The following is a 27,473-nucleotide window of genomic DNA, read 5'->3' as shown; positions in this document are numbered from 1 at the left end:
TCTAGGAATTGTGAAGCTGCTATATAACAAAAAATATTTGCTTTTGGGTTTATACTGCTTTAATGAAAGCAATGCACTATGGAGTTAGAGCGGAGTTCCACCCAAAAAAATGGAACTTCCGGTTCCTCCCCCCCTCCGGTGTCACATGTGGCACCTTTCAGGGGGAGCAGATACCTGTCTAATACAGGTATTTTGCTCCCACTCCTGGCCATAGATACCCGGGCCACCCGCAGATATCTACGCCACTTCCCGACCCCCCAGGGAGCTATAAAGAGGTATATTAAAAAGGGCATGATGGAGGACCTCAGTTAAGATTAGAGTGGTATTACAGGCTATAACCATGTAGTCTTAAAACTGTCCCCCCCTCCCCACCCCCCTTTCTATCAACTATCAAATGGGAGCAAATTTAAAGTGTAACTATGTAAGAAAAACAAAATTTGGCAAACATGCAGGATTTTAATGCAGAAGAGACATACTATGTCTCCCCTGCATTAACATTACATTACCTACCTGTATGCCCTGTAGACTGCACGTGCAGCCCAGTGTACAAATTTTGGCAAAGCTGAGAGTAATGAACTCCCATGGAAAGAGTTCTTTATAGTAAAGGATGTAAAAATGTGTAATGGTTTAACAGCCCAGTCAACCTAGATGTTTTAAAAAAAGTGATTTTTTTTTTTTTATTTGCTAAACGTCTTTTTCTTTTTTTTTTTTTTTTAATTTAGTGGTGTGCGACAGAACATATCGATACAAAACAACAGATACACCATCAGTTTCTGGGTACATTCTACCAGATAAGATCACTCCAGGTAATTACCCGAGGGTAAAGCCAAAAATATATAAGCAGCCCAGGTTATGTAATCACCTGCACCGCAATGGGGAGGCGTCCCACTAGGGTCGAGACATACCAAAATTTTGTGAATTAAAATTAACCTCCTCATATCCGCGCTATTGCCAAATGACGGCAACAGCGCGGACCTACATTGCCGGGACGACGTCCATTGACGTCGTCCCGTGCACGAGCGGCCTGCGCGGCGCGCTCGGTGATCAGCGAGTCTGTGACTCGCCTGATTACAGATCGGAGTAAGGGGTTGGTCCCAACCCCTTACCACACGATCAGCTGATCATGTGGATGTAAACAGAGCCGATAATCGGCCATTTCTTCTCCTCGCGATGACAGCGCGAGGAGGAAAAAAAAAAAAAGCCGATCACCGGCGGCCGTGAGAGGGACATCAGTCCCGATCACGGCGATCATCTCACGGCAATCATCTGTGCCCCCTGCCAGTAACACATAGCAATAGGCAGCAGTGCCGCCTACCAGCGTCACCCATCAGCGCCCACAGTGCTACAACAATAGTGCCGCCCATCCCGCCTTATCTGTGCCCATCCGTGCCGCCTCATCAGCGCATATCAATGAAGGAGAAAAACTACCTGTTTGCAAAATTTTATAACAAACTATGAAACATGATTTTTTCAAAATTTTCCATATTTTTTTGTTTGTTTAGAAAAAAAAAAAAAAAAAATCCCAGCTGTGATTAAATACCACCAAAAGAAAGCTCTATTTGTGGGAAAAAAAATGATAAAAATTTCATTTGGGTACACGCAATTGTCATTCAAAGTGTGACAGCGCTGAAAGCTGAAAATTGGTCTGGGCAGGAGGGGGGTTTAAGTGCCCAGTAAGCAAGTGGTTAAAAAGAGGGGAAAAGAAGAAGAAGAAAGAAGAAAGGTTATATGGGAGAAAAAGTTCCACCTGGGGAGCGAGGAGTGTGTTTACATCATGCAATATGAGCGTCGGGCATAGAGCTGATGCTATGTATAGTGGAGGTATTCACCTGAAAAGGTCTCAGTAAAAGCTACAAATCTTTCAATGTGATTTACTAAACAAACTATGTTGTACTGCAAGTCAAGAATAACTACCAGTCTGATTAAAGGCAGACTGCAAGTATATCATGTACAGCTTCTGTGAAGGTGGAAAGCATAAAAGTTACTCTTCACCACAAAAAACAGAAGCCCATTAATACTTTACCCCACGCGTATAACTGCTCACACCATTAGTACTGTGTGGCAGCAAATAAAATGGGGAGACATTACTACGACTGTACGAAATACCCTGCACATAATTAAATACAGGTTTTAAAACTTAAAAAATAGCAGTCTGCCCATCTTCAATACCACTGAGCATGTTCTTTGCAAAGATTCTTATAGCACTTTGCTGTACACTGACAAAATAAACTTGCACTGCATCCCAAGGCTCTCTCAAACATAAAATAAAGGGTGGCTCAAAACAATTCTTATGCCATTTTGGGACATTTACACCTGTCATCACCACAAAAAACTCCGATTGCTCAGTTGGGGATTGCTCTGATGATCCCCACTGAGCAGGCAGATGACCCTGCCTCCCATTGTGCAGAGCGGAGACAGACTGTCCCGCTCTGTGGGGAAATCGGGTGAAAACGGACCGCCAGTCTGTTTATGTGATCCAATCCGCCAGACAGATGGAGAAAAGGACCACCATCCGTCTGGATTTTGCAGGCAGAATCAGATAGTGGCGGACATGTCATCGCTGACATCCACCGCTCCATAAGGGAGAGTGCAAGGTCTGATCAGGTCCGCCTGAAAAACTGACAGGCGGACCTGATTGGTCAGCCCGTGTGAAAGGGGCCTCAAGTAGATCTTCACCCATTTTAGGAATTTTGCTCCTTTGCATCTCGCCCACCCTCGCCACACAATGATCAGGTTCTTTTTTTAAAGGTAAATTTCCGCTGCCCCCTGCTCACAGTCATTCGCCTAGGTGAGCGACGTCAGTGCCCCCTGAAATATGTCGTTCAAATCCCAGGAGGCACCGGGAGCCCCGCAAATCAGCCCCCACTCAAGGGAAGAGGGAGTGGGCCTACCAGTGCGTCATCAGTAGTCTGCACCATAACCCAGAAGAGCCTGTGCAGCCTACTGATGTCACAGATGAACATGGCGGCATGGGAAGCAGAGGCAGCTGCTGAGAAAGGGATCTTAGCAGGACAACGCTGGACCCTGTGTGTGGGAGAGTATCTGAGCCCATCTCAGAAAAAGGAGGGAAGCAAAATAAATAAATGGGGAGGGTGAAACACCTAACATTTGCAACCATCTCTTTACTATGCTCCCCACTATTTCCAGAAAACTACTCCTGAGCTTGCTTCATAGGTGAAGTGTTGAACAAATGTTCATACCTTTGTCTGATCTGATCCAGCTTGGATGGGTCTGAAATGATCACTTGTACACCAAGTTTCATTTTTGTTTTCTGCAGGCTAAAATCCAGACAGGCAATTTTTGCATTTGTGATCCTTTTGTGCATCCCTGAAAACAAATTAAATAAAAAAAAGATGAAAGTAGACATGACAAGGCATAACTGAAAAATTGGCCTAACCAGGGTTGCAATAAACCATCTGCTATAATCAAGGTGGATCGATCCAGCTATATTTTTGGGGATTTAAATCAGATTTTTATGCTTTGAGTAAAAAAGATAGATCTAGATTTAAGATACATTAATAATTTAGTTTATTCAGCATGATTTGGAGCTTAGTTATGTAGCATGAGGCTGTATATTCTGCAAGATTTACATTTTTGGTAAATTCATTCAATTAAGCCAAGCTCTGCAAGCTGAGATAACATGCACTGCATTTATACAATTTCACAGTAACCAGAAGATAAAAAACAATGTTGAGGAATATTCCTTTATCCCACTGTTGAACAAATCAAAACATAGGATGCATTAAGGTGAAAAAAACACAAGGGTTTATAAACCCTTTAAAGATTCTAACTACCAGCAAGAATAAGTCCTTACATTTAAAGAGCACCTGTCATTTCAGATCCATCATGGCAGCGTCCGTTAGCGGGCATCCACTCACCTGCTGCCGCCACATCCCTCACCTTGTTGTGTCACTGCCGCATCACAAGCCATCCTATTAAAGTGAATGGGACTTTCGGTGAGTCAACAACGGGTCAGAGTAGGAGCCGCTGCAGGACAGATGACAGTTGCTCTTTAAAAATTAGGATTTAAATTGAGTTGATTTAAAATCAAGCCTCTTTATTAGCGATTTAAATCAAATCCACCATGGCTGTAATTAAAGCATTTTACTGCCCTTGCCGACCTTCTAAAATGCTTGTCGCATGACTTTCTCTGAGTCAATGATTTTGAAACATTGCAATCAGAATGTTTTGATCTGCATTCTTGGGTCGGTTACTCAAAGTTCTGAACACTCAAGCAGCATAACGGATGGGTTGCAAGCAATCGCAGGGCTCAACATTGACAACCTCTCTTTCTGATATGGGCTCACTGCACAATGAGGAAAGTCAGACCATTAAGGAGGCTTGCATAGTCAAACAGCCATTACACTTTATATACAAGCGAACAAAACTGATTTTGGGGAAACTAGACCAAATGACAATGTCACTTAGTAATAGCACATCACTAAAGGCATTAGTGAATCCTACTTCTGCTCAAAGACTAGTATTAATGTGGTGATTGTAGCCCTGGGGTGCAGCAAAGCTTAACCATTTGTTGCATATTCTACAGCGAGAGGAAGTCAGTATATCTCCAGGTAGAACTACAAGTCGCAGCATCTTGCCAGCCAATGAGTGTACAAAGTAAACCAAAGTCGGCAGGGCATGCTGGGATTTTTAATCTAGCTGCAAATATACTGTATGTAGACTTCAAAGAGCGTTTAAACCTGTGTGCAGCAGCTCCCCCCTTCCCAATACTTACCCGAGTCTTCCTCCAGTAATGTGCATGAGAGCCTCAGCTGTCTTGGGACTCTATTCCTCATTGGTTGAGACAACAATGAGCCATTGGCTCTCGCTGCTGTCAATCATAGCCAGTGAGCCAATGAGAGAGAAAGGAGACGTGGGGTCGAGCTGCGGCTCTGTGTGTGAATGGCCATGCAGAGCCACAGCTTGGGAGCGAGCCTGCTCAAGTGCCCCAATTGCAAGCTGCATGCTCTGGGGGCACTTGGCAGGGGCCAGGAGTGCCAGCGGGGAACCTGAGAAGAGGCGTATCGGGGCTGCTCTGTGCAAAACCATTGCATAAAGCAGGTAAGTACGACATGTTTGTCATTTAAAAAAATAATAGTTGCCTTTAGAATAACTTAAAGCCTAGCCAACTATCTATATTAAGTTAGTCTTAGTTATGTCAGGTTGGGCAAGCCAAAGGGTTATCCACAAATTAGATTACCTTGTGAGCCGACCACACAGTTAAGTGCATAACCGTTGACAAGGATGCTCTCCTTCTGGCTTCGGCCATGAGCTTTCAGGACATTAATAGAATTGATGGGGTACCGAGCCTGACCTTTAGGATCCACGTACTTTACTGCAAGTGCAGCATCGACTACCATGCTACCAAAAAAGTCACTGTCGCTGAACAAAGAGTTAAGGTGAACACATCAAAATGGCAGATATTCTCACGTGAACCATAGAAAACACAAAAGTTCATCAATAGTTATTCCAAAAAGCTTCCTAAAATAAGTATTCATATTCTCTCTCTCAATGATCAGTATTACTTTAGGCAACCCCGACCAGTTCTGATATCCCCTGGGATTTTATCAGGGCCTGTTAATACCTCTGCATATTTTATTAACCAATTGAAACTCTGGATTTTACACCCTTCATGAACGGAGCTTTTTTGCTACTTGGTACTGTACTACTTTAACTGCCAATTGCTCTGCCACTGTACACAAATGAAATCATTTTTTTCCCACACAGATGGTGCTTTCTCTGATGGTATTTGATTACCACTGGATTTTTTTTTTTTTTTTTATCATTGATTATATAAACCAAAAAATACTAAACATTTTGGGGAAAAAAAAAAAAAAAAAATCTTTATTTTCCTCTGTGTTATGATACATATCCAAAAAAGTTTAGCATCTACAAACTATGGTATATACTGGAATTTACAAAGCTATGACACTATATTAGTAATGGCGATTATGCGCAACTTATAGTAGGACTGCGATAGTGTGGCGTGCAATTTGGCGCTAGCCAAGAGGCAAACTGACATCAAGAGTGGCACAAACAGTAACCAGTGCTAATACTGTACTGACACTGGCTGGGAAGGACTTAACATCTAGGGCCAAAGGGTTAACTGTAGGCCTAACAATGTGTATGTGTGCTGCTTATACTTTACTATCCATCTGTTTTTCCTCCCAGCTATGCAAAGAGAAAAAACAGCCAGAACACTGTTCGGAATGCACATAATTCAATGTTTTTGCAAACACAGAACTCTGCGTGTGCGATTAGCCACAGCCGATCAGCTGACTTCAGCCAAAAATCATTGGCTGAAATTAGCTGCCAAACTCATGCAGTGTCCAAATCACAGCACAGGTCGGCAGGGGATGCGCGCATGCCTGCCCCAAACCCGGAAGAAAGGCTGCAATGTACAGGTAGTCCAACCTGGAGCTGCTGCCCGCTCTAATTACACCTAATGTGGGCGGGCGGCAAGTAGTTAAAAACAGTACACAGATGAATTTTACATAAATTATGGTTTGGTGAGATGCAATGTATTCATTCTATGGTAGCCTTCTCTTACTCAGAGAGGAGCAGCAAAATAGGGTGCAAGTTCTAACAGTGATCAGTTTCCCCTTTAAAAGGAGATTTAACTTATAAATGAACCATACATGAAAAGAACGTGAAAAAGGATACACTCCAATAATCTTAGAAGACATTGATGTCTTAGCAGCATTAAGAAGACAATCTTTACCAAGCTCGTCAGTGTTTATTGTGAGATTTTCATTGATGTATCTGACAGCTTCTCTTTTGGGAAAAGAAAAAGATAGCAAACTTAATACACAAAAAAACAGAGAAAATGACTGCTAGGATTTTCGTACATGGCAAGGTTAAGGCCCCTTTCACACCTGTGCAACTTGGGACTGCAAAGTCACATGACAAAGTCGTACCATTCAGATCTGTGCAACTTGATACTCCCCCTGCACTACTTTGGTCCGACTTTGATGCAACAAGGTCCATAGACCTCAAAAGTTACACAGGCACTGCTTCAAGTCACGTCAAAAATCGCATCAAAATCACACGACTTTCAGGTCGCACAAGTGTGAAAGGGGCCTAACAGTTACAGTCTATATGCAAAGACTACCATTAAGAGTATACAAAATGGCAATAGGGTTTTCAGAATCAGACTCAAAAAAAGGAAATTGGAATGCTGCTTAATCTCTATAGCTGCAACCTCAAAAAATAAATAAATAAAAGTACTTTACATGCAATAGGGGAATTTTAAGTGTTGCTCTGCATGTCTGCATGGTCAGTCCCACTCTGGGTTTTGCTCTGTTTGGTTACATATGCATCAGCAGTTCATATGATGGCAGTTTTCTAGCCACAAAAAATAAAATTATGTCTACTTTGCCAAACAAAAAATAAATTGTTGGCGATCGTTTAAACTTGCTTCATACTGTTTTTACCACTAAAAAAGGTGGTCAAGGAAAAAAAAAAAAAAAAAAAAAAAAAAAAAAAAACCACACCACAAAAATCATTAAACAAAATACAGTAAACCTGTTTTATAACATGAAAACTATTTTATAGAAAAATAGCATGATAACCCACTTGCAAGCCAGACGATATCCCCCAATGATGGATGTGGGGTGAATTTTCTGTTTCACCAGTTCATCAGCATTCTTCAGCAATTCTGCAGCAATAATTACCTGTGCATATAAAACGGCTTTAGGTAATGAAATATAAAAAAGGGGGAGCATTACAACTCTAACAAGTCATATAAAACAAATTTCAGTTATAACTGAAAATGCCATTTACTTCCTGCCCTAAATAAACAAAAGTTGACGATATCCCTTCAAAAGGGATTTTACCACTTTAGGGTTCCCTCGCATCTTATGCCAACCATAACATTTGGAAAGATTCACCAGAGAAAATAGAGTGAATCTCCCCAGCAGAGAATAGAGAAAAAAAATATATATAAAAATGTATGCACTTTAAAGTAAAGCCTGTACTGAAACAGGACAAAGCAGTCCTTCAGTTGTGAACAACTGACACCTAAGGCTTCCTTCATACAAGATGACAGGGAGCAGTAAAAACTGCAGCTTTTTTACCTCTGTCCACCTGAAGACTAACATCCAGCTGCTGCACAATTTAAACATGTGGCATTCAGCGATGAAGGTTTCCAAACAAACCAGGATCCAGTTTGTCCTGAAGCTTTGTATAGCACATAAGCATTCAGCAGAGCCAATAGGAATAAATATACAGACACTTTTTATACAAGCGTCTGGCCTTACGAGCAATTAGGTACGGCGCCAACAACTAGTCGTTGAGGTCCACCCCTCCCACCAAAAATCCTAAAAAAAAAATAAAAAATTAAAAACTTACCTAAACCCTTGTTGCTAGGCAGTCTTCCTAATCTGCCTCTTCCTATTCCTCAGCGAGTTCTTCTCCTCGGTGAGCAGCCCCGTTGTCTTCTGGGAACTGTGTGTGTGCTCCCAGAACACCACGGGGCCATTCACAGAACGGAGCGCCGCGCTGCTCGCGCATGCGCAGTAGGAAACTGGCAGTGAAGCTGCAAGGCTCCACTGCCTGTTTCCCTTTCCTAGGATGGTGGTGCCGGGACCCGAGGGATGGGTCGGCCTCGGGCGGCCGACATTGCGGGCACCCAGGACAGGTAAGTACTTATTTAAAGTCAGCAGCTACAGTGTTAGTAGCTGCTGACTTAAAAATTTTTTTTAGGACGGAATCCCGCTTTAAGGTTATATTCGTGGACACAGAGGGGTTTCTCCACAACACCAGTTGAGGTTTGAATTTGGACCGTCGTGTCTGCGTGAAGGGAGGACAGAACAAAAACATTCTTATTATCCCTCCACTTCACAGCGAGCAAATTACTACATCTCAAGCAGGCTCTCTCCCCCAGCCTAAGACTGGAATCTACAAGCCGCTTGGGGTAAGCCCCGATTAGGTCGCACGGTGCCACGTGCGCTAATTCCATGATCAAACAAGTGACTAAAAAGTGGACGCTTGTGTAATAATTGTCCACATACCAGTGGTCCCTCTTTCAGAATAAGGATGACACCAAGTCCCACACAATCTTACCAGCGTTCCCAATGTAGTCTGGGCAGTTCTCTGGCTCTACAGTAACTATCTCTTCCCTCGTAAACCATAAAACTATATGTATAGCCTGTTGCCCTGTCACAGAGCTTATACATCTTGACCACGTATCTGGCACGCTTGCTGGAAAGATACTGTTTTTGAAAGACAAGCGGCCAGAAAACTTAATCAGGGACTCATCAACGCAGACAACTTGATCAGGAGTAAAACAAGGCTGCAAACTGCTGGTTTATTTTATTTCAGGTACTTATATAGCCCCGTCAATTTACGTAGCGCTTTACATATACATTCACATCAGTCCCTACCCTCAAGGAGCTTACAATCCAAGGTCCCTAACTCACATTCATACATACTAGGGACAATTTAGACAGGATCCAATTGGCCTACCAGCATGTCTTTGGAGTGTGGGAGGAAACCGGAGTACCCGGAGGAAACCCACGCAGACACAGGGAGAACATGCAAATTTCAGGCAGGTAGTGTCGTGGTTGGGATTCGAACCAGTGACCCTTCTTACTGCTAGGCGAAAGTGCTATCCACTACACCACTTTGCCGCCCTATGGTTGAAGTGTTTTACACCGAATTTTGTAGAGCCGATCATATTTAGGGTCACTCCGAGGACGACGGAGTTGATTGTCATTGAAATGCATGGACTGCAAGATCTGCTCGTATCATGTCCTGGTCATGGAGGCAGAGAACACGGGCATATGGTGAATTGGGGCAGTGGACCAATATGACCGCAACTCACTTTTTTAGTTATGCCCATGAGGAGGGATAGGCCGAGGAAGGTCTTAAATTCCGAGACTGTAATAGGTCTCCAATCTCTGGTAAGGGTCAGCTGGGGATTAGCAGCGATTAATTGACCAGCATACAAATTGCTTTGGTCCACAATAGATCTATAGAAATCTTCAGTGAAAAAAAGCGAATAAAAGAAAAAAAAAATCAAGTGACGTAAAATTTTCAGTTTCCACCTGAATTCCGGGTTAGCCAGTGAATGGTGGAAGTACGGGTGCTGCAGAAGTGGTGGGCTCCCAATTCGGATAAGCAAATGCAGCAGGAAGGGCACTATGGGATCAACGGGCCTGCCTTTGGCTTCAGGACACTACTCATGCTTGCCACCTCACCAGCTTGAACTGCACTTATGGGACACATCACCAAGTGTTACTACAGTGCTGGATGTACGACCAGGTTGTATTAGGCCGCTGGTGCTTGCCAGCTCATCAGAAGGATGAGAGGCACTAGTACTGGCTCTCTGCTCCATACGAGAGCCCTGCAGTTCTTGCACCTAAACAGCAGAACGGGGTCGGGTACACCCGATCTTGGCAGGGACCACTACACCGTCATCAGAGCCATCTGTCAGGGTACCGCTGCTGTCTACAGGTTCGTATTTTGAGCCTGAATCTGAAAGATAGGAGACTCCCTCTTCACTCATCTGTCATGCTCAGAAACGTGTAGGCCTCTTCACTAGTGCACCTTCGATTGGACATTTTGGCCTCTAAATTTCCTGGTACAACTAGTGAGACACAAAGGAAAGAGCACCTGACTGTCAGCGACTGCTTCAAACGCTACCAAAAACAGTTAATGTTCGCAGGGCTTAGGCCTGACTCTGAGAATGCTGCAGTTATGCGTTTAGTATTTTGTAAGTGACTGATCAATTGATACTGCACTTGGGTGGGCTGGGCGGAGGGGATAAACGCAGGTGCTAGCAGGTATCTGGGCTGATGCGCTACATTTTTGGGAACCCTAAACTATTGGGGACACTAATATAGCTCTGATCAGATCAAAGATATCAATCCGTTCAGACACTATACCACTAAGGGAGGTATATGGTGCATGCGTGGGTGTTAGCGCTACTGGAGCGAAGCAGACCCCTACGCTAAAACCTAACTGATATCACCCGCCGGGTGATCAGGGGGTTAAACCTTTTATTAGGTAATGTACAGTGGGTGCCCTGACGCTATAAAATAATATATATATCATCAAACCGTGTCACTAATACAGTGATCACTGGTAACACGGGGTGGATCAAGGGGATAAACCTTTATTAAGGGGGTACCCTAAAGCTACCTGGGCCTACCACCAACTGCCCTAATGCTGATTAGTGTCACAAATGACACCAGTACAGTGATCAAAGAAAAATATGAACACTGCACTGGGTGACACGGTGACAGGGAGAGAAGGGGTTAACTGGGGGGGGGGGGGGGGGGAGATGAAATGTGTGCCTATGTGTACTGTATCAGTGTAGTGGTGGTGCAACTCACTAGTGGATGTCTCCTCTCTGGAAAGGAAAATAATTAGAGAGGGAGATGACATCACTTCCCCTGTCTATGTTTACACGTACAGACATGGAAAGCATTTAGTCAGGAACGAATCAGCAGGTCCAGGCCAGAAATCATTGGCCTGGAGACTGATCGGTTCTGAAAAAAATCCAATCGTTGCGCGCACCTGACATACAGCTACATCATTTTGCCCACCCGTGCCATTCTGCCGCAGTAAAACTGCGGCGGCTGGTTGGGAAGTGGTTAAAAACATAAGTAAATGTGGCAAGGGGCTCCCACCAATCAAGTATCAGCTATCATAAGTGGTAGTCTACCTGGATAGGTACCGGTACAGCTGCACCTAAATGTATCAGTTTATACAAAGTAATATTTAAGTAAACTTACCACTGATGTTGTCCCATCTCCTACTTCATTGTCTTGTAGATCTGCCAGTTCACAAAGGACTTTGGCTGCTGGGTGTTCCACTTCCAGCAATTTCAGAATGGTTGCCCCATCATTAGTTATAGTTACATCCTATAGGAATAATAATAAATAAAAACGAACCAAAATGAAAAAAAAATATATTTGTTTCTGCACAACCCAATATATAGCCATGTTCAATATATTTCACAACCTTGTGCACTTGCAGTTTAAAAAAGGTACAATACTATTACTGTAGATGCCTCACAGTCTACAGACATAAGTGGTAGTCGTGAAAAAAAAAAAAAAAAAAAAAAAAAAAAAAAAAAGGGAGGGGGGATATAAAAACCCACACCCCCTGGAAACGTCCCCCTACAAATTAAAGGCATAATGTGCTAGTAAGCCGCTATAACTTTTGCGCAAACCAATCAATATATGCTTATTGCAATTTTTTTACCAAAAATATATAGAAGAATACATATCGGCCTAAAATGAAGACAAATTTTTAATTTTTGGGGGATATTTATTATAGCAAACAGTAAAAAAAAAGAAAAGTGTGTTTTTCTCAAAATGATCGCCCTTTTGTTTATAGCGCAAAAAATAAAAACCGCAGAGGTGATCACGACCGCACAATTGTCAGTTAAAGCGATGCCGTGCCGAATTGCAAAATGTGCCCTGGTCAGGAAGGGGATAGAATCTTCCGTGGCTGAAGCAGTTAAATAACACTCAGATGTGAAAGATACAATGTAACCTTTTACTTTTAGATCGGTTCATTCAGCTGTAGAATAAGGTTTTACTCACACTTGTGCAATTTCTCATGCTACTTTGGACAAAGTCACATCTCATTCTTTTTAATTGCACCCGTTCCATTTGCTGCAAGCTTAAGTTGCAGTGACTTTGAAAAGGTACCGGCACTAGTTTGGTGCGACTACTGAAGCAGCTTAAATCCACTGAGAGTAAAGTTGGATCAAAGTCGCTCTGCAAATCGTGCAACTTGAGATGTGTTAATGAGAATAGAGCCTAGAAAGAATGAACTTGGATATGCAATTGAGGTCCTTTAAAGCAACCTAACAGGTATCAAAAAAAAAAAAAAATATTAAGTGCAGTAACAGTTTTTAAACACTGCTCAAAAAAAGAAAATGTATTCTGTTGCTTTTTATTGTCTAAAGCCAGTCACTGATGGTGTGATCCCTCCTGTGGAGCTATTGTGTTCTCGGCTCCCCTGGTGGGAGAGCACACAATGATTACTGCTAGTGGCTAAAGCCGCTGGCAATAAATCGCATAAAAAGGCAGACTGGCTGGTTGTACCCAAGTAGATCGTTAGAGTGACTCATATACAATCAGTCTGCACATACATGGTTCCAACCTCAGCTAGTCCCCGCTGAACCGATCAAGATTCAACCAGTCTATGTATGACAAGCTTAAAGCAGAGATCAACCCAAAAATGGAACTTCTGCTTTAAGTAAAAGCAACCCTGACATGCTACATTTGGCATGTAATTTTTTGGGGGGCCCAGATACCCTCTTTTTAGAGGGATCCAGCTCCCACTTCCTCACCTCTCTGTGCAATCTTTTGGGACACGTCACAGAAGATTGCCCGGCCAATCACAGTGCGACTCGCACATGTGCAGTGCGTGCCCAGCTGTGAAGCCACAGCCAGGCGGCCAGTCAGAATGCAGGCGCCGTGGCGAGGAACGGGGCTTCGTTCACCTGCATCGCTGGACTGTGGGACAGGCGAGTGTCTTATTAAAAGTCAGCAGCTACACTTTTTGTAGCTGCCGACATATGGGTGTAACTCTGTTTTAAAGATTGCAGGGGGGGGGACGGGACACCCCCACCACACCATTAGTGCAAGACAAGATAATGAAAAAAGCCTTGTGTGTCCTTAAAGAACACAAATTACTTGGCTATCTTAAGTAAACAACGTTTTTGACAAATAAAATTGGCCCATAACAGAAATGGAAAAACTGCTCTGGTCCATAGGGGATAAAGAGGTGTGAGGCAACTTACTCCATGTTCTGGCACATTAGGGCATTGAAAAGAATGGGCTGCCATTGTTCCAAAATGCATGCAATGCAGGTGCAGAGGTGCAATGCCATTTATTTCAGTAGAATGGCATTGCATTAAAGCAAAGTGTGAATGGTTGTTGCAGCAAGGCAACACAAAAGGTGTAAATGGGCCCTGATGTTTTTTTCCTTCCAGGCAGTTTACAATGCCTGGCTCAGAGAAATGTGCTAGAAATCTTCAGCATGCAGATTTTTTTTTTTTTTTTTTTTTTTTTTTTTACACAGGACCGATATAGTCATTCCTGTCCACAACCTAAAAGTGGCAAAATAAACCATCTTACAAAACATGTTCTGTTATTTCATTTATGGGAAGATGAAGATATCTACCCCCTTCAGACAATAACAGATATTGCTCTATCCCATTAGCATAGCCACTTATTCTAGGTAATGAAAAAGTGGTACTAAAATGGGACAATAGTACAAAAAATAAATAAAATTTGTCAGAATGCTGACAACTGTAATATTGTATGAAAATGGCAATTACAGCTTGCATATTTGAAAGGATAAGCCATACCAAAATGAAAATATTTGATATAATGAGTAAGAATGAGAGCTGTCAAGTTTTGTGCTGTCTGTGCCCGCAGTACTGACAAATGCTGGTATTAATCCTAAAACTAGTTAAAAAAAAAAAAAAAAAAAAAAAAAAAAAAAAGAAGAAAGAGAAGGGGGATAAATGCCACACATCCCTCTATACTGACACGTCTAAAAAGAAAAACATGGAAATCACTAATGGGACTTTGAGACAACATGTACCCAGGAAAATATTCACAGCACTTCACATTTTATGTTACAGCCTTATTCCAAAATGGAAAATTTCAAAATTCTACAAATACCCCATAATGACAATGTGAGAGAAGTTTGTTCGAAATAGTTTGCGAATTTATAAAAATAAAAATCACATGTACATAAGGTATTTTTACAGCCTTTGCTCAATACTTTGTTGAAGCACCTTTGGCACCAATTACAGCCTCAAGTCTTCTGGAGTATGATGCTACAAGCTTGGCACACCTATTTTTGGGCAGTTTCTCTCACTGTTCTTTGTAGGACCTCAAGCGCCATCAGATTGAATGAGGAGCGTCGGTGCACAGCCATTTTCAGATCACTCCAAAGATGTTCAAATTGGGTTCAAGTATGGGATCTGGCTGGGCCACTCAAGGACATTCAGAGTTGTCCCATAGCCACTCCTTTGTTATCTTGGCTCTGCTTAGGTTCATCTTCCAACAGGACAACGACCCTTCGCCCCAGAGCGCCTTGGGGCAGGTTTTCATCAAGGATGTCCCTGTACATTGCTGCATTCATCTTTTCCGTGATCCTGACTAGCACCTGTTTTGCCACATAAAAGGGAGGACCTAGCAAAAAGAAAGCTAAGGCTGCTGCAAACATCCTTCTCTTGGGTTATAGAACGTGCCCCTTTTGTCCCTCCCTGGTGTTTCCTTTCAAACCCAAGCCCAGCACTCCTTCGCTGCAAGTCCTGGACTCCCAAACCAGTAAAGCCCGATTCATGCCCCCTGAGCAACAGGGCACCCCCCACTTTAAGTGGTGGGACGTTTGTCAGCTTTCCCAGACACCTGGACTTAGGACTTGGTCAAGGGTATCGTCTCCAGGGGGTACAGAGTTTCACTCTGCCTCTTCCCTGATTCATGCACTCCAATCTGGCTCAGTCTCCTAAATGTCTGGATGATCTGCATTCTGCTTTTTAGCAATTGCTTACCTCACGGGTCCTTGCTCCTGTTCCCGAAGGAAAAAAAAAAAAAAAAAAATGGTTTTAGGGGTTTTACTCCAAACTATTCATGGCTCGGAAAGCAAATTTCTCATAACCCAGAACTGAAGTCCCTAAACAGCTTCCTTTGGATTCAGAAGTTTCAGCTGGAATTAGGCAGGTCCGTCACTGCATACCTACCAGCAGGGGGATCTAGTGGCATCAGTACACATCAAGGATGCCTACTTGCAAATCCCCACCCCCAACAGTGATTATGTTTTGAGGTGAGCAACTCATTTTCAATTTGTGGCTCCATCCTTTGGCCTATCCATTGCATCTCAGGTCTTCTCAGCCCTGTTCTGGCTCTTGTTCACTCCCAGGGTGTCCACATTGTGGGCTACTGGGGTGACGAGCTGTTGAAAGATCGCTCCATTCAGGCTTTGAATGCGAGCATGCAAGAGATTGCACAAACACTGCAGAATTTCAGGTCGATCCTCAGATGTCTGTGCTGAATTCTACTTACCATCTGGAATATTGGGGACTAGTCCTGGATAAGGGATGATTCGAACACCCTTAGGTTTGGTTCGCACCAGAACACAAACACTGGTAAAGTCTATCAGACACAAACACGAAAAGTCAAAAGTGCTCATTTTAAAGGCTTATATGCAAGTTATTGTCATAAAAAGTGTTTGGTGACCCGGGTCCTGCCCCAGGGGACATGTATCAAAAGAAAAAAAAAAAAAAAAAAAAAGGGTTTAAAAAAAACAAAAAACAAAAAAAGTCCGTTTCTTCGGGAGCAGTGGCTTTTAATAATGCTTAAAGTGAAATAAAAATTAAATATTCCTTTAAATATTGTGCCTGGGGGGTGTCTATAGTATGCCTGTAAAGTGGTGCAGTTTTAGAACAGTACTGCAGCAAAATGACATTTCTAAAGGAAAAAAGTAATTTAAAACTGATCGCGGCTGTAATGAATTGTCGGGTGTCGACATTAAAGATAAAACTCATTGGAAAAAATGGCATGGGTTCCCCCCTAGTCCATTACCAGGCCCTTTGGGTCTGGTATGAATATTAAGGGGAACCCCGAACCGAATCAAGTTTTAGAAAATTGTGTGGGTGCCCCCCCCCCCCCCAAAATCCATACCAGGCCCTTCATTATCTTATATAGCTGAGGGCGGGGCCACTCGGTGACGTAAACGGGTGTCACGAAGAAGCGTCACTCTCTTTTTCGGCTCGTCGGGCGGTGTGATAGAAGATGAATGGACATCGCGGGAAATTTTTATCTTTTAATAAAGGACTTGTCCTTAAGTGTCTGTCTTATTTACTATTTTTGACACTTTCTTTTGTGAAATGGTAGGGGTACAATGTACCCCTTACCAACTCACATAGGAAGGCCGGAATCTGGGGGTTCCCTTGTTAAAGGGGGCTTCCAGATTCCGATAAGCACCCCCCATCCGCATATCCCCACAAACCTTGCCCGGTGGTTGTGGGGGTGAGTAGCCCCCCAAAGCACAAGGTGCTTTGGGGGCTACAAGAAAAGCACCCTCCCCGTGTTGAGGGCATGTTGGCCATGTATGGTTCAGGAGGCGGGGGCCCCACTCTCTCGTCCCCCCTAACAAGTTGCGTGCTCGGATAAGAGCCTGGTATGGATTTTGGGGGGACCCCACGCATTTTTTTTTTTTTTCCTGGGTCGGGGTTTCCTTTAATATTCATACCAGACCCAAAGGGCCTGGTAATGGACTAGGGGGGAACCCATGCTGTTTTTTTACAATGAGTTTTGTCTATATTGCCGAGACCCGTCAATTCATTACAGCCGCAATCAGTTTTAAGCATTATTAAAATCCCTGCTTCCGAAAATAAAATAGGATTTTTATAACAGCTTAACTGTAAAATCCTTTTTTTGGGAGTACATCATGGGACACAGAGCCTTAAGTAATAACTTAATGGGTTATAGAACACCTTCAGATGATAGGTAGACACTGGTATACCCAATCCAGGAAGTTCACTCCCTATATAACCCCTCCCCCTTCCAGGGGCATATCAGTTTTTGTAGCAAAGCAATATACTTAAATCCTAAAAAGAGGGGAGGGACTTCTGTGTCCCATGCTGTACTCCAAGAAAAGGATTTTACAGGTAAGTTGTTATAAAAATCCTATTTTCTTTATCGTACTTCATGGGACACAGAGGCTTAAGTAATAACTTAATGGGACGTCCCATAGCAATGCTACTTGAGGGGAGGGAGACAACCCGCAGGGTACCCCCAGACTTGAGGACCTGATTTTCTACTCTCGGAATGAAGACTGTCGAGGCATGGAACATTCCTTTCTGCCCAAGTTAGAATATGGCTCACCTCTCTATGCGCTGAGACACTCTTGGTGCCCCCTTGGTGATTGAGATTGGATCCTGACAGGACATATATATGCATCCCTGATGTCGATAGATGCCAGAAGTTCTCCTCCTAGAGGGATAGAAACGACTGACCTGATCGTCTCCATGCGAAAGGAGCGGATCTTCAGGAACTGATTTAGATTTTTTAGATCTAGAATGGGTCTGGCATCTCCATTTGATTTTGGTACCATAAAGAGGATTTAAATAAAACCCCAAACCTTGCTCTTTTGCGGGGATCTGTATGATCACCCCCTGAGATATTAGTCTAGTGCCTGAAAGAGATTGTCTTTTCTCTGAATCTTTGGGAACACTTGACCACAGGAAACAAGACAGTAGAAAGTCCTAAAATTCCAGCTTGTACCCTAGAGTTACCGTGGAGATGACCCATCTGTTCTGAATTTCCTCTTGCTGGACTTCTGAAAACTGCAGAAGTCTTCCCTGACCTTGATGAGGGGGGTTGCCTCTTCATGATGAGGCTTTAGGATTCTGCTTTGCAGGTTTACGGCCCCAGGACTTCTTTTGAGCCTGTCTCTGACCCTGAGGTTTTCCTCTAGAGTCTGATGGCGGAGGCCATCGCCACTTCCTAGAGGCGGAAGCCCCTGGCGCAGGGGAGAGAGCCCGTTTAAATGAAGGGCATTTATACTTTCTTTTGACTGGCAAGAATACTTTTCCCACTAGAAATTGTTTGGATATATATTTGTCCAAATCTTTCCCAAATAGCCACTCCCCATGAAAAGGGAACCCAGTAAGGTTTTTTACATGGTGCTTCGGCTGACCAGTTTTTTTAACCACAGGATTCTACGCATAAATAGAATATTTAATGGCATCTATAGTAAAGCATACTACTTTTGGTAGTTCAGCCAATTCCCAGGCTTGTTGTGCAGGAACCTCTTTAAGGGCCTGTCTAAATTGGTCCTTTAGGGATTGACCGACACCTATTGCAGCGACTGCAGGCTGAGTAATGGCACCTGCCAAGGAAAAAGTAGATTTTTAGAGAGATTCCAACCTTTTATCTGTTGGCTCCTTAAACATTTGTGCATTGTCTACTGGACAAGTTAGGCTTTTATTTACACTGGAAATCGCAACATAAACTGCTGGTACTTCCATTTTTTGGTGAATGTCTACTCCATAGGATAGAGAACTGAAAAATCTCTTTGGAGTGAGAAAATGCTTATCCGGGTGATCCCAGTCAGCAAAAATAAGCTGTTCATGCAAAGGCTGAGAAGGTTTTAAAGGAACTCAAGGAAGAAACAGAGCTTTCAGGAGACTCCATTAGGGGTAGCATGAAAGTAGAACGAACCATCTCCGTAAGAGATTGTATCAGCAATTTCTCAGATTGTGAGGCTGAAAAAGGTTCATCTACCGTTGTTTCCTCCGCAGAGGAATGATCGGTTTGTTTTTCCTCCTGTTCGCCTGAGGGTAACACCTCATACTGTACCCACTGTTCACCTTGCAAAAGGTCTGAAGTGGGAGAGGGGGATCTAGCACGCTTCCTATCCATTTGAATGGAGGATACGATTAAAGCCGCTAATCTTCCTTCCAGACGCTGCAGGGTGAAGGACAGGACATCTTCAGTCACGTATACAGGGGCTGAGATGTGAGAAGCAGTTGCACCATCAATTTGTTCCAATGGCTCACCATAATTGGCAATTCAGGTGAGGATGACAACATGGAGATTATACTCAAGATCCTAGCGCCTGGGGGTGAAACCTTTGGTTCCTTTTTGGTCTTTGTGGTGTCTTTTTTGGTAGGCATAGTACTAAGCACAAAAACAGAGGCACTATTAAATTGCACTTAATAGCTGAACATAGTCATGACAGTAAAGCCGCTATTAAGTTCAGCCTAGTGCTGGGAAAAAAAGTCCTACCTGTATCAGGAATTCCAGTTGCAACCCTCACGCGCCCCACAGCTCCTGTGTGCTTCCTCCTCGTCAGCCGAGGAGACTGTCCCAGCTGTGTTTTTATCATTGCCTGCCGTGCCTCCTCATGGACGTTGCATGGTGCTGCGCCTAGGCCCCGCCCCATTTGTAAACCCGCCCCTCGTGCGCGGGGGTTTTCGGTTCTACAGACCCAACATGGGGGGGCGGGTTGGGGAGGAGAGGGAGAGCCCTATCACCAGCAGGCAAACAAAAAAAAAAAAACAATAACCACGGGGCCTCCGCACCCCCGCGGCAGGGGAGGGGGGTAAACCGCTGATGTTCCCCTAACCCTCCAGTCCCTTCAGGGGGGAGAAAAGAAAGCATTTGGCAGATTTCTTTACCTGAGAAAACCCCCCCTGCACAAGCTGCTGCAGCCAGAGACTGACTGTGCTTTACAGTGAAGACAACAGATTAAGGTATGTACAGACTCCCTCTAGTTGAGAATGAAAAGCATGACAACATTTTTTACCCTTAAAGAAAGAATCATAGGTGGACTTTATTTCCTAAGTATCTTCCCTTACCTTATCCCCGCTGCAGGATTTGCTGAATTAACAGACAATCCAAGCTTCACCCATCATGACGGGCTGCGTTTAGCAAACCCTCAAGGACCGGGTCCCTTGAGATCGGGTTTCCACTTCCCTGGACCTGTAAAAGCACCCCACAAGGAAAGCTTTAGGTAATTTAGCATGACCTAAGCCCTGGGTCCTGCGGCCCAGCCCTACAGGCAAAACATTGTGCTTCGCATTACGAGGCCCAGGTACCATCCACTTTGGCCTCAGTGGTACTTTGTATGGATTTGGTCTATGGAGGCTATTTAAATCCAGCATGGATCCCTCCTGGAGCTCCTCAGAGCACATCTTCACTTGTGACCAACACCTTAGACACTGGCAAAAAAACTGCTGTGCTCCTGGAAGGAGGGAGGGGTTATATAGGGAGTGAACTTCCTGGATTGGGTATACCAGCGTCCATCACCTGAAGGTGGCCTATAACTCATTAAGTTATTACTTAAGGCTCTGTGTCCCATGATGTACGATAAAGAAACTGATGTTTTTAAATCTTTTTTTTTGCATTGATGCATGTCCCCTAGGTCAGGACCCGGGTCCCCAAACACTTTATGACAATAACTTGCATATAAGCCTTTAAAATGAGCACTTTTGATTTTTAAGGTTAGTGTTCCATAGACTTTAACGGTGTTTCGGTGGCTTTCGAATTTGCCCCAAACACAGCATATTCGGTGTTCGCCGAATGTCCAAAGTACGGCCCGAACTGTTCTCCCATCCCTAGTCCTGGACACAAACCAGGCCTGGGGCTCTCCCTCGACCCCCACCTATGAGAAAAGATCAGGTCCCTCTGCTCTTAAAGTGATTGTAAAGGACCTTTTTAATTTTTTTAAATCAACATATCATACTTATCTCTACTGTGCAGCTCGTTTTGCAGAGTGTCCCCGAACATCCTCTTTTGGGGTGCCACCGCAGCTCTTGCGGCTCCTCCCCGCATCAGATAACCCCCTAGGAGAAGCGCTCTCTTGAGGGGGTTACCTTGCGGGTGCGCTCCCGAGTCCAGCATTTGCATCCGCAGACACAAATGCCGGACTTGGCCCCGCCCCATTGGATTTCATTTACAGCAGCGGGAGCCAATGGCTGCGCTGCTATCAATCTATCCAATCAAGAGCCGGGACCCTGTGGAGATGAAGGGGATGGATAGAATGTATTAATGTAAAAAAACACGAGGGTTTACAACCCCTTTAAGCTCGGATACTCCTTTCCAGATATGGCCCCTCGGTGCACTTTTGCATTCGACACAGTACTTACCAATTTCACTCTGGGATGCTGCAAATCTGCATCCTGTCTGCTCAGAACAAGCAGACTCAGTCTCTGGAAAATCCCATGCGTCTCTCCCTCAGTCCTCCTCTGCCCGATTTGGTGGATTTCCTATCCAGCACTTGAGTTGGGACTTTTCTTCAGTCAGTCCTGGATCAGTATCTGGCCTTTATTAAACTCAAACGGCAGATTTTGGCCTTAGCTATGCTTTTCTAGTGTCCCTTGCCCTCTCATTCCCTGGTGAAGATTTATACAGGGAGTCACTCATTTACCTCCTCCCAGGACACTCTAAAGTGATGTCATTTGATCTCAATCTGGTGCTGGCAGCTCTTTAGAAACTGCCTTTTTAAACCTTTTTAGGATATTCCTTCAGCTGAACTCAGTCATAAGGTGTTTTTTCAGGTTGCCACTGTTTCTACCGGGCATGTATCAGAACTTGTGCAGTTATCTTGTAATGTTGGGCCGAAACATCTTTTTGCCTAAAGTGGTCTCCTCCATTTGCCTTAACCAGGATGTTCTGCAATTTTTCTGTCTGGCTTTCAAGCACCCAAAAGAGGGTGCACTTTACAGTTTACCTGTAGCTACCACCACTTTCAGATTTTCTCCCTGACCTTCCTGAAGGTTCCCAGAGATGGCATTCTTGTTCTCATCCCACAATCACTACGTGTATGCTATATATCAATGTTTGAGCATCTTCCCTACAGGATAAGGCTCTCCGCCACTCCCCTTTTTTTCTATTAAGGCCCACTGCACTAGGTCTGTCTGAATTTTTGGCTTTTCAGCATCCGATTTGTAAAGCCACCCTCTGTTCACAAATTTGCCAAGGTTTTACCAGGTATATTTTCAAGCTTCTGCTGATGCTGGCTTTGGCCATAAAAGGTGCTACAAGCAGCAGTCTGGTTAGGGTCTTCTAACATGGTTTGCTTTTGTGTGGGCCTGTTGGCATTTGCTCTGTTCCTCACCTCTTATGTAATGCTTTTGGACATCCTAGTTGTCTATGGATAAGTTTGTGTCTTGTGTTACTGCAAACCACTGGAATTGAGAAGTGTAAGCAGACCCTAGACATGGCTGGTGCTAGGTGATCTGGATGATTAGTTTAGCCTATATGTGAGACCTGTACAGGAGCCTCTAGCATTTTACCACCAATTTATAAACTAAACCAACAAAGAAATATCAAACCTTTTAAATGCTTACCCCAATATCATCCACCAACATTTTATCCAGACCAACCGGACCAAGTGAGCTTTTTACAATATTAGCAATGGATGCCGCTGCCATAACTGAAAAAAAAAAAAACAAAAAAAAACCATTTACGTTATTAGCGATGGAAGCTGCCTCCATAACTGAACTCGTACTACTAAAATGTGATCTGCTAGAGTGAAGAAAAAAAAAAAAAAAAAAAAACCAAGCATGAAGTCACAGGTTGTAAATTCCAATACAAAAGCTTATATCTATCTCTGTACTTTGATGTTCAGTTAAATTTCACATAGGAGAAGCTAGACATCATCTCCTTCAGACTAACTGGCTTCTATTCCCCATTAGCATAGCCACCAGTTCCATAGAGTGAAAGAGTGGTACTAATATGGGGTGATTAAAAAAAAAAAAGTTTGCTGCATCTCAGTCCTAATTCAAACGCTTCAATACACTGTTTCTGTTTTTAGTCATCACTTGTATTAGGTCTGGTTCCTGGTTATCCAAAGCATAAAGGATGGAGAGTGCCAGGCAATCACCATTTTAGGAGGGCTAAATGGACAGATGTTCACATTTAAAAAAAAAAAAAAAAAAAAAAAAGCTGCATGTCAACTCTGGGAGCATGTCAAATCCTTGAAGTCAAGTCGATGGCAACATGTCAGTGACGCTTACAGTGCATTTGACAAGCGTTAATCAAATATCAGTGAGGTCGAAGGTGGAATAACTGAGATAGTAAAAAAATAAAAATCACTTGGAGGGCATCTGTGGTGCGCTTGAGGTGAGCCCCCATTAACAATATAGGTGCACTGGTTCTCGTTACTGTTAGTGTTGTTAGCAAGAGTGAAATCAGCCTTAGAAACAGGCATTTGGGATGTTTTTGCCACTCTCCGAACACCTAGCAAAGCAGCCTCTAAGGCCCCGGTCACACTTGAGCGTTCTGTCACTTAGCAAAACGCCTGTTGCACAAAAAAGTACATGAGCTTCTTTTCAGGCAGAAACCGCCCCCCCTCCCCCCCTATAGACTTCAATAGGAACGCGTGGAAACACTTGCTTTGCGTGTTTTTTTTAACTGATCTTCTCCCCCTAGTGATTTCCACTGGCTAAATGCCTGACATATTTGCAATCCTGCTCAAAAACCCTTGAAAAACCATCTGAAAGCGGGACGCTCTAGCGTGAATGTAGCCTAAAGGATAATATGGGCAGCGGACAGAGGTGATCACAATAGAAAAAAAAGGTAGCATTTGCATAGCTGTGCAGCAAAAAAATGAAGCTACATGTTGAGTCTGAGAGGAGCTGAGGCTAGTAACCTCTCTCCATTCAAGTCTATGGTATTCCACTATAAACGTGCCTGTAGCAATTTCAAAACACACTGTTAAAATGACAAATCACACATCGTGCTCGGGTGCCATTAATTTCAATGGCACCTAAAAAAGTAGTGTGATTGTCGCTCAATCGCCCATCACCAAAAAAGTTCAGGAACATCTTTTGGGCGACAAGAGATTTGGTTAGTGCGAAAGCAGTGCGATTTGTCATGTAGTACTGCTTTTTATGAGCCATTGAAATGAATGGCACCTGAACACACTGATGTGCGATTTGACATTTTAACAGTGCGTTTTGAAATCGCGGAGATGAGGGGCATCTGCTGTCTGGGACCCTACGTCAGTTCCTATTGCTGCAACAACCACACAGGGGAGGGGGCATCTGCTGTCTGTGACCCTCCACTTCCTCCGTCCCTTCCTATTCCTGCGACAACCGCTTAGGGGAGGGGACATCTGCTGTGACCCTCCGCCCCTTCCTATTCCTGCGACAACCACACAGGGGAGAGGGCATCTGCTGTCTGGGACCCTGCGTCACTTCCTATTCCTGCGACAACTGCACAGGGGAGAGGGCATCTGCCGCCTGGGACCCCCGTCACTTCCTATTCCTGCGACAACCGCACAGGGGAGAGGGCATCTGCTGTCTGGGACCCTGCGTCACTTCCTAGTCCTGCGACAACCGCACAGGGGAGAGGGCATCTGCTGTCTGGGACCCTGCGTCACTTCCTAGTCCTGCGACAACCGCACAGGGGAGAGGGCATCTGCTGTCTGGGACCCTGCGTCACTTCCTAGTCCTGCGACAACCGCACAGGGGAGAGGGCATCTGCTGTCTGGGACCCTGCGTCACTTCCTAGTCCTGCGACAACCGCACAGGAGAGAGGGCATCTGCTGTCTGGGACCCTGCGTGACTTCCTATTCCTGCGACAACCGCACAGGGGAGAGGGCATCTGCTGTCTGGGACCCTGCGTCACTTCCTATTCCTGCGACAACCGCACAGGGGAGAGGGCATCTGCTGTCTGGGACCCTGCGTCACTTCCTATTCCTGCGACAACCGCACAGGGGAGAGGGCATCTGCTGTCTGGGACCCCCCGTCACTTCTTATTCCTGCGACAACCGCACAGGGGAGAGGGCATCTGCTGTCTGGGACCCTGCGTCACTTCCTATTCCTGCGACAACCGCACAGGGGAGAGGGCATCTGCTGTCTGGGACCCCCCGTCACTTCTTATTCCTGCGACAACAGCACAGGGGAGGGGGCATCTGCTGTCTGGGACCCCCCCCGGTCACTTCTTATTCCTGTGACAACTGCACAGGGGAGAGGGCATCTGCTGTCTGGGACCCCCCGTCACTTCTTATTCCTGCGACAACCGCACAGGGGAGGGGACATCTGCTGTCTGGGACCCCCCCCCCGGTCACTTCTTATTCCTGTGACAACTGCACAGGGGAGAGGGCATCTGCTGTCTGGGACCCCCCGTCACTTCTTATTCCTGCGACAACCGCACAGGGGAGGGGACATCTGCTGTCTGTGACCCTCCATCCCTTCCTATTCCTGCAACAACCGCACAGGGGAGGGAGCATCTGCTGTGACCCTCCATCACTTCCTATCCCAGCGACAACTGCACAGGGGAGGGGGCACCTGCTGTTTGTGACCCTCCGCCCCTTCCTATTCCTGTGACAACCGCACAGGAGAGGGGGCATCTGCTGTGACCCTCCGTCACTTCTTATTCCAGCAAGAACCGCACAGGGGAAGGGGCATCTGCTGTCTGTGACCCTCCGCTACTTCTTATTCCTACAACAGAAATGAGGGGAGAGCCTTCCTATTGGGCTGTACACAGCAATCTACCCCTTGAAGGGGGATCTAGCCCCTCCCCACACACAATCCAAATCAAAGAAAGAGGTTTTGGCTGCAGGCACATTTAATCATGACTAACACCGAGCACTGCTAATGTAAATATTCCACCACCTATGTATATATTGATCATCATCTTAGAATAATGTTAATTTCAGCAGATTCTGGGTCGTATTTCACCCACTGTCAGGTACTATCACTGACAATGAGGGGTGGGGAGGCTACAAATAGAGACCCCAGAACAGTTCTGGTAAAGGCCACCTATTCCCATCCCCCTCCCTGTCACAGAGAAGGCCATACAGTGTACAGAACGGTGTTCCCACATGGCACTCCGCACCTAGCATGCTCTCCTCTCCCCCCATTGTGAAAAGGAGCGCTGACCCAGCCTAGGCAGCTCGTGTATTCACCATTCTGACTCCTGACAACATCTCCGGAGCTGCGCTCTCCGAACACAGCTAACGGGCCTTCCATCTTCTTCCTGCTCGTATCACGGCTACAGAACTGCTACAACGTGCTTCCCCAACCGCCGCCCGTCCACAATGCACGCTGGGTAACCCCGCCCCTTCACGACGGCTTAGCAACTAGGCCCCGCCTAATTCAGACACCCTTTAAGAACCACAAAAGGAATAGAAGCGCTAAGAAGATGGACGCGCTGTGCGTCAGGAGCGAATGGGTTAGGAGCGTGTTTACGTCACGGAATGGAGGCGTGACCGCCCAAAACAGCGCCGTACAACGTAAAGAATGTTCTAGCGTGTATTGGAGGACTCGTGCATGTGTGTTCTGTGTACGAGGACTGCTTCTGCTAGAAGCTGCACGGGAGCGCGCTCCACTTTTCTCTGCGACTGACTGAGAACAATCCAAACTAATTATACTAACAAAAATCTCTGTGGTAATAATAATAGAAAATAGCCTTCACTCTGGTAACAATAATAGAAAATACCCGTCACTTTGGTAATAGTAATAGAAAATAGCCTTCACTGTGGTAATAATAATAGAAAATACCCGTCACTCTGGTAACAATAATAGAAAATACCCGTCACTTTGGTAATAGTAATAGAAAATAACCTTCACTGTGGTAATAATAATAGAAAATACCCGTCATCTCGGTAATAGAAAATAACCTTCACTGTGGTAATAATAATAGAAAATAACCTTCACTGTGGTAATAATAATAGAAAATACCAGTCACTGTGGTAATAATAATAGAAAATAACCGTCTCTGTGGTAACAATAATAGAAAATAACCATCGCTGTGGTAATAATAATAAAATAACTGTCACTGTGGCAATAATATCAGAAAATAACCAAGCAATCGTGGAGATGATGTTGGATCATATCGATTTATACAGATTTATCTAATTACAATTTACAAGTATTTACTCCTACTAGAAGGATCCAACCTCTATATTTGCCTTATTGGGTATCTGTTCACCATGTCCATCACTAGGGTGTTGTCTGTATGTTTATGTAGCACCCTGGT

General features: G+C 44.5%; 1 protein-coding gene and 2 non-coding genes across 3 annotated transcripts in view; all 3 read right to left on the bottom strand.

The window, feature by feature from the left end:
* Positions 1-26,571, bottom strand: part of TCP1 (t-complex 1) — a 55,166-nt gene extending 28,595 nt beyond the window's left edge. Inside the window, exons 1-7 of the mRNA XM_073627998.1 lie at positions 26,401-26,571; positions 22,835-22,920; positions 11,739-11,867; positions 7,576-7,673; positions 6,664-6,774; positions 5,201-5,382; positions 3,201-3,327 (exon numbers count right to left, since the gene is read on the bottom strand). Of these exons, the coding sequence (XP_073484099.1) occupies positions 3,201-3,327; positions 5,201-5,382; positions 6,664-6,774; positions 7,576-7,673; positions 11,739-11,867; positions 22,835-22,920; positions 26,401-26,464 (797 nt within the window). The 5' untranslated portion in view covers positions 26,465-26,571. The remainder of the gene's footprint in view (positions 1-3,200; positions 3,328-5,200; positions 5,383-6,663; positions 6,775-7,575; positions 7,674-11,738; positions 11,868-22,834; positions 22,921-26,400) is intronic.
* On the bottom strand, positions 14,099-14,232 carry LOC141142071 (small nucleolar RNA SNORA29). Its single transcript, XR_012244316.1, has one exon. It is a non-coding gene; the product is annotated as a small nucleolar RNA SNORA29 (small nucleolar RNA).
* LOC141142073 (small nucleolar RNA SNORA29) lies at positions 23,102-23,230 on the bottom strand. The gene has a single exon (XR_012244317.1). It is a non-coding gene; the product is annotated as a small nucleolar RNA SNORA29 (small nucleolar RNA).
* Positions 26,572-27,473: the final 902 nt, after the last annotated feature.

This window comes from Aquarana catesbeiana, linkage group LG04 (genome assembly GCF_042186555.1).
Source record: "Aquarana catesbeiana isolate 2022-GZ linkage group LG04, ASM4218655v1, whole genome shotgun sequence".
Lineage (NCBI taxonomy): Eukaryota > Metazoa > Chordata > Amphibia > Anura > Ranidae > Aquarana > Aquarana catesbeiana.
This window is presented reverse-complemented; position numbering and strand designations above follow the sequence as displayed.